At 38.9% G+C, this 8,108-nt stretch overlaps 1 protein-coding gene across 1 annotated transcript; it reads left to right on the top strand.

Moving 5' to 3' along the window:
• The first annotated feature begins 6,275 nt into the window (after positions 1–6,275).
• On the top strand, positions 6,276–7,629 carry LOC100660145 (olfactory receptor 2T33-like). The gene has a single exon (XM_003420699.3). It carries the CDS (start codon positions 6,477–6,479, stop codon positions 7,413–7,415), a length of 939 nt encoding a protein of 312 aa, XP_003420747.2. The 5' UTR covers positions 6,276–6,476; the 3' UTR covers positions 7,416–7,629.
• Positions 7,630–8,108: the final 479 nt, after the last annotated feature.

The following is an 8,108-nucleotide window of genomic DNA, read 5'->3' on the forward strand; positions in this document are numbered from 1 at the left end:
TACTTGTGTGGTCTGTCTACCTGCACTGCACATGCAGACAGGCTGTGCCTCAAACTACCAGTCAACCATAAGTCTGTTAGGAATGAGGCACATACACCCACTGGCATCAACCATTCCATGGGTGCTATGTTTGTCCGTGATCAAGCTGGACACACAAGACACACAGTGTTGGCAAAGTGAAAGTCATTATTATTATTTCTAGAAAGAAACAGTGACAACAGATTCTCAAAAGGGAACTGCTTACCCTTCTCCAAAGTACCCATATTCATGCTTATATCACTGTGCTGGCACACTGTGGTTCAGGTCAGATGCTATCTTCATGTCACCACTGCCTCTGGCGACCACCATGCTACTTGGGACACCTGCATGGTTTCTGAGGCTCCTGCTCTGCCCCTGGGCCTCACTGGGGCTTGCCTCACTGGTGGAAAGACCCCTGCACAGGATCTCCAGAGCCTCTGCCACTGGACCCCTCTTGGTCTGTGCCTCTGCCTACCGCCATGCTACCCAGGCCCACATGGTTCTCTGTCTTGCTGCCATGAGGGAATGTATGGCTCCCACCACAATGCACAGAGGGAGAGGCATATTACACCAGGCACACTCAGACCTCTGCCCTGTATGTGCAAGTGTTACAACTCTTCAGTAGCAGGCAAACCTCCTGCACAAAGGCACCCAGTTCTCTCTCCATGGGCCAGCAAGCCCACCATCTCTCTGACTTCACTGTTACAGCTCTCTCTTCTTGGTATAGGAAGTTCCCAGTGCAGGGACACTGGATCCAAAGGACGTGCTTCACTCTAGACTCTTGTTGATGGTATTGAGGGCCCCCAGAACCTCTTTGAGTTTGGCCCTTACATAAGCCTACCAGAGTATCAACACCAACCGATCTCCCAAAAGGACTACAAGGGGCATAATCCTATTGGGGGAATTTTCAAGCCACTATTTGCATTTTTTTTATTTGCATACTAAATCTACCAATCTCTTCTAAAATTTTGGCCCAGGCAATCATTTTCTGGAATTACAAGACCAGACCTAGAGAAGCCATATAAAAGAGATTCATTGCACTGCAATAATTCTACTAGTTTTCTTAATTCTCAACCAGTTCATAAGAGAGCTGTGATGAAATAAATTAGTTAATGCTTATTACGTTTTGGTAATCTAGTATAGCATTGTATAATCTCCCAGAGTTGAGTCCCTGTGTGGTGCAAACAGTTAACATGTTCAGCTGCTACCCGAAAATTTGGAGGTTCAAGTCCCCCCAGTGGCACTTGGAAGAAAGTTCTGGCAATCTACTTCTGAAACATCACCCATTGAAAACTCTATGAAGCACAGTTACACTCTAACATACATGGAATTGCCATGAGTCAGAGGTAGCTCAGTGGTAACAGGTTTTTACTTTTTGTTTATTTTGTTGCAAGACAAAGACATTAAGAAAAATCTCTCAGTACTATACATCAGATCAGAAGACAACATATTGTGCTAAAGCAGGGAGAAAGGAAAAATTTAAATTATATTTATTTGATAAATCTGGTGCTTTCTATCTATAACTCCAAAAAATATTTCTATGGGAGAGGCATTATCATGACCCTTTTACAAATGATTAAACTGAGGCTAAGAGAGCTTATGTAACAGGCCCCAAATACACAGCTACAAAGTTTCAGGACTGGAAAAGTTCATTTCAGTCATGGCCTTTTGGTGGGCAAGACAGTTTTAAACATACACTCTGGTCCCCATGTCATCACCAGTTCTTCGTCGACACATTAGTTACTGTGAAAGTTTAGGTTACCAGGATTAAGTGCTAAGTATATTTCCCAGGTGTGAGATAAGTACTTTACATACGGTATCTCATTCAATATTAATAATATTCTAAGGCATGCATCATTTTCAAAATAATCACATCCTGACTTTAACATGTTAATCAAACAGGTCATTTTCTTCAGGGATCGAATACCCTGAGATTTGAAAATAATCCTGTATGGAGGTAACAAATGGGGAGGGTATTTGGTCATCTGTATTCTTCTAAATGTTTTCCAGCTAGCATTTATACAGCCTGAAGCTCAGGGCTCCCTAAGGCTGTAGCCAGTTTCCTTGTATTTTATACCTGCAACAGAAGCATTGGGTTAGATCTGAGTGGTAATCCAGTAACTGGAGGCCTGGAGTACTTGGCACCTCCTGCATGGTGGCTGCTCAGAGGCAGGTTAGTGCCTTGGCTTCTAGGCCGAGTGCTTACTACTGGGGATGGTGTGCTCTAATGCTTTCATTGTTGCCCACTTAATTTCTGTAATTTTAAGAACCATATCATAATCATACTATTTTGAAACCACAGAAATTAAAGTACCTGGATTGCACTTAATAACGTTATAACAATTTCCTTTAACATTCTGCCATACACATTTTATACATTTTGAGAAATATTTTTTTTGCTTACATCAATTGGTGTGGTATCTAAGATTGTTCCAGCTGCTATATTTTGTTCCATGGGAAATTTATTACTTCCATAATAGTTCGGGATACACATTGTGAAAAACCATGCAAAATAAACCTTTTGGGTTTATATGATCTCCTCCCAACACTTTCTTTTGGGTCATTTTTTAGAATGATATCCAGAACATATGGCAATGCTTCCAAGGGACAAGACTAGCTCTATGGCTTTCACTCCATATTGCCAAACTGACTTATAAAGGATTTTTCACTTTTACCCTGAGATTAGTCTCCATTGCATTCCTACTGGTAATGCATACACTAACGAAACATTGAGTGTATAAAGTCTGAGTGCATAAAAATTATGAATATTTGGCTTAAACTATGTATTTCTTGATTTCCAGTGAGACAGAACATTCTTTCATATTTATATTACACAAATGTATCTTTATCAAATTGTAATTATGAAAATAATGTCATAGGTACTTCCCAACTTACGACAGGGTTCCATTCTGAAGACTCTGTCATAAGTCAGTTCTGATGTAAGTAGAAAATCTAATTTATTTATTTTTTATAATTTTCACTGTCACTGCATTTTATTATCAGTATCTTTACAAAATCAATCTTTATTTGTTTTGGGGGCTTGACACGAGAATGATAACGTCAGCAAATTATGTGTTGGAACATTGTATGTAGTGGGTATTACTAACAATAAGATGTACAAAAAAAAAAGGATGGTCACAAGTGCCGTTCGTTGTAAGTCAAAAATGGCTTAACTCGGGGACTACCTGTACAAAGTTTCTGAGGAAAGTTGAGTTTTAGTTAATGCTCTGGCTCTAAAGTAAAATGCACATGTATTTGATTCTTTTAAATTCTCTATGAATTTCCCCTTGGAAAAGAGTTTGTGTGGAGAGAAAAGTCATGTTGGCTATCTTTTATTGAGGACATAATTAGTGTAAGTAATTTAATTAAGCATTGTACATGCACTACCTCATTTAATTCTTACAACAACCTGTAAGAGAGTTACCCATTTTAAATACACTAACCCGAGACACATAGGGTCTAAGAAAGGTGCCTAACTTCACAGAACTCGCAGTTGCTCAAATACAGGCTGGAAGTGAGCTGTCTGATTTATAACCTCACACTTAACCTCCACTGCTGCCTCTTGCTCAAGCCATAGATGGACTGGAAGCTCCAGGTAGGGTTATTCATGTGATAGAAACTACAAAGAGGGCAGAAATTCCTATTTCACACAGATCAACATTGGTATGTATTTATTTGTTTATTTCTGTGTATAATTATTAAAAATATACACACTTAGTGCTTACATTTTGCAATGAGAATGTATTTGGTATCACTACAGAGCCTGGGACTATACCCACAGAGGATGACTACAACAAATATTTTGACTTAATTTCATGTAATTTTTGGTTATATGAAAGATAATTATTCAGCCTAGCCTACAGGTTTGAGGTAAGACATTTAAGATTCAGGGATAGAATTCTTGCCTTCCACGTGGGAGACCCAGATTTGGTTTCCAGCCAACACACCCACCCACAACCACAATGCACCTGTCAGTGAAGGCTTTCCTGTTGCTGTGATGTTGAACAGATTCCAGCAGAGCTTCCAGACTAAGATGCACTAGGAAGAAAGGCCTGGCAACCCACTTCTGAAAAATCAGCCAAATAAATCCTATGGATCACAACAGTCTGATCAACCACCGATTATGGGGATGGCACAGGACTGGGCAACATTTACTTTCATCGTGTATGGGGTAGCCATGTGTTGAGTGACTTCACGGCATCTAACAGTAACAATGTGTTTGAGAGTTCATTCTTTATTTATTTTGTTTGTTATATTCAAAAAGTTTTGTTTATAAGATAATAGTTGGGACAAAAACCTGGGAAGTCCAAAATAACTGTGGGGAGTTTACTTTCATAACCAGAATTCTGGATCCAGGCCTCCTACTTTTGAGACCAGGGAAACATAAATTCATCTAGTTCTCCAGTCCTTCATCTGCAAATCTGAAAAAAAAACAAAGTTTACCTCATTTAATTATTGTGACATTGCACGAGACAATGTATATATATGCATAAATCAAAAAAACCAAACCCACTGCCATCGAGTAGATTCCAACTCATAGTGACCCTATAGGACAGAGTAGAACTGCCCCATAGAGCTTCCAAGGAGCGCCTGGCAGATTTGAACTGCCGACCTCTTGGTTAGCAGCCGTGGCACTTAACCACTACACCACCAGGGTTTTCTGTACATGTGTATGTATGTGTATATATATATATGTATATATATGCGTGTGTGTGTGTGTATATATATATATACACCCTGGTGGCACAGTGGTTATGAACTTAGCTGCTAACCGAAAGGTCACCAGTTGAAATCCATCAGCTGTTCATTGGAAATTCTATGGGGCAGTTCATCTCAGTCCAATAAGATCACTATAAGTCACAAATAACTAGACAGCACAGGTTTTGTTTTGTTTTATATATATATGTATATATACACACACACGTGTGTATATATATAAACTGCATATATGTGATGTAATAAAACGTGGCAGTAATTACCAATATATTAAACTGAATATATATCTATATATATATATCACTCAAAATATATATATTTGAGTGAATAAAGCATGAAAAAGAGTGATATGTTCATTTTCATAGCATATTTATATCAATTTTGAAAAATTAAACATTCACATACTTTAATGATATGAAGGTCATTGGTGGTATGTATTGGACACCAAAAAGTTGTAATATATATTAAATGTATGAAGACCATTCACAAAATTTGCACTGTTTTCCAATTAATTTACAGAGTAACCAAAAAGAAGATTTGCTACACCATAGATTACGAATTAAGCCTAAATGTAATACCCTTGGTAATCCTGAAATGATCGCACTCTTTGACAATTTGAATTTATAAGCCAAAGACACAGCTCGCCTAAGTATAACAGATAAAGTCATTTGCATGTGCATCCATTTCTACTACCAAATATACTTAGATGTAAAAGAAACAGAAAGTATAGGTTTCAGTGAAAAGAGAAGCTATTGCTGAAAGTAAACGAGCATATTTTACTTGCAGGAGATGCTGGACCTCAGGCTCATTTTGTGAGAACAAGATCATTTGGATAAGTCATAATTAATGGGTTGGTTTTTGTCTTCTATCTTTAAAAATAGAAGATTATTGATGACCAAACTGATGTGAAAGTCTGCAAGTAATAAAAATTATTTATGTTCATTTATAAAATTATTAACTTTTTTTGGAATGGGTATATTCAATTAAATTCACCAGCATTGTTTGAAGACATAACACATACCAAGTCTAAATGTTGAGGGGGTTCAAAACTTAATGAGACATAGACACTGCAATCTGGAATACAAGTCCTGATAATATGAATTATATGGTGATAGAGGCAGTAGTATCTGTGGTGGCTGGAAGTCTAGCGTGTTTAGCGCACAGGCTGCATCTAAGTGTGGAATAGAAAATTTTAACTTCTCCCCCCACAGCAAACTTAGTTTTATTGGTTGTACATCTTTCTGTAACTTTTGAAATTTTAATTTGTCTCTATATTGAAGAAAACCATGTGAGAAAACACTTAGAAAATATCTGAAACACATGCAAAAGTGATAATTATGAGACACAGCATCTCAATATGGACTAAAGTGAATAAACCTGAATCTCCAAATGCGTGAAGAACTGGGATTGTATAAGTAGTATTTCTTAACATCCTGGATAAATTATTGGTGTCAGATGACAAATTATTATAAAATAATACAGGTAAAATGTATACTACTGTGTATGCATGTTATCCAATTTAGTGTGAACCAAACATAGTGTGTATGCTAACAGGAGAGATGAATTGGAGGATGCTATGGCAAAAAATTTGTTTATAAGTGAAAGATTAATAATTAGCCCTCCATGTCTGAGATTACCCAAGTCATTTAGCCAAATTTTTTTTTAAAGAATATATCCAAGCTTCCTTTTAAGCAAATCTAATTTCTTCATCTTTCTTACATCTTTCAGGCACCGGTAGAGCCATGGAGAACGCAAATGACACCACAGGGGTAAACTTCATTCTTCTAGGGCTCTTTAGTGACACACAGATCCACCTCTTCCTCTTTGCCATGGTGCTCATTATCTTCATCACCTCACTGATGGGCAATGCCCTTATGATCATCCTCATCCGTGTGGACCCTCGACTCCACACACCCATGTACTTCCTGCTTAGTCAACTTTCCCTCACGGACATGATGCTGGTCTCCACCGTTGTTCCCAAAATGGCAGCCAACTACCTGACAGGCACTAGGTCCATCTCTCCCACTGGCTGTGGAGCCCAGATCTTCCTGTTTCTCACTCTGGGAGGGGGTGAGTGCTTCCTCTTAGCGGCCATGTCCTATGACCGCTATGTGGCCATATGTCACCCATTGTGCTATTCCATTCTCATGAGTCAGAGGCTCTGCTTGCTCATGACGGCAGGTTCCTGGCTCCTGGGAGGGGTTGATGGGCTGATGCAAGCTGGTGCCACTTTGAGCTTCCCTTACTGTCACTCACGGGAAATCAATCACTTCTTTTGTGAGGCACCATCGCTGGTACGCCTTGCCTGTGCTGACACCACGATTTTTGAGTTTTTCATGTATGTCTGCTGCATTCTGATGCTCTTGATCCCTTTGTCTCTCATTTTGGCCTCATACAGCCTTATCCTGGCTGCAGTGCTTCGCATGCAGTCAGCTGCAGCCCAGAAGAAAGCCTTCACGACTTGCTCCTCTCACCTGGCAGTTGTGGGACTCTTCTATGGCACCCTCATATTCATCTACATGAGGCCCAAATCTTACCGTTCAGTTGGCCGTGATAAGGTGGTCTCAGCTTTTTATACCATCTTCACACCTGTCTTGAACCCGCTTATATACAGCGTGAGGAATAAAGAGGTCAAGGGGGCCTTGAGGAGGTGGCTGGAAAAACATTTTATGCGATATTGATATTGAGCATAATTTGCCAAAATGGCGACATCCTAACTGGATAGAGGTTACAGTTCCAAAATATCATTTTGTTATGTTATTCATCCCGTTTAAATGCTTCTTTTGTGTTGTTTCAAGTTATTTTGGCCTTCATTTGCCAATCTGGCTGCATTGTTTCTATAAGGTTATTTTTATATTTGGTCCTGCTGCCATGGCTTGCAGTGGCATTTTTCCTCTGAAATTAGGGCCTGGGCAATAAGTACAAGTGCTTGAGTTATTGACTAGTACATGATACATGGTTTACTATAAAACAACCATATAATTTGTATTTTTTGACTAATGATGGAAATCATTAATTTTGATGGAGACATGTTACTCAATAAATGCATAAAACCTTTGAAAAAAACTGATGTAGATCTTAAATCACACAATGAAGATGAAATAAATTTCAAATAAAATAAAGAACCAAAGTGAACCTCAAATGTAAAATATGTAAGAAAATATCAAGAAATACTTGCAAAATGTTGCTATGGGAAGATTTGCTGAACCTATGTGTGATTTGGAAACCCTGGTGGTGTAGTGGTTAAGAGGTACAGCTGTTTACCAAAAGGTTGGCAGTTCGAATCCACCAGGCGCTCCTTGGAAACTATGGGGCAGTTCTACTCTGTCCTATAGGGTCACTATGAGTCGGCATCGACTCGAAAGCAGTAGTTT

Source organism: Loxodonta africana, chromosome 2 (genome assembly GCF_030014295.1).
Source record: "Loxodonta africana isolate mLoxAfr1 chromosome 2, mLoxAfr1.hap2, whole genome shotgun sequence".
NCBI lineage: Eukaryota > Metazoa > Chordata > Mammalia > Proboscidea > Elephantidae > Loxodonta > Loxodonta africana.

Coding starts and splice junctions, on each gene's coding strand:
- LOC100660145 (XM_003420699.3), top strand. CDS start 6,477: ATGGAGAACGCAAATGACACCACAGGGGTAAACTTCATTCTTCTAGGG.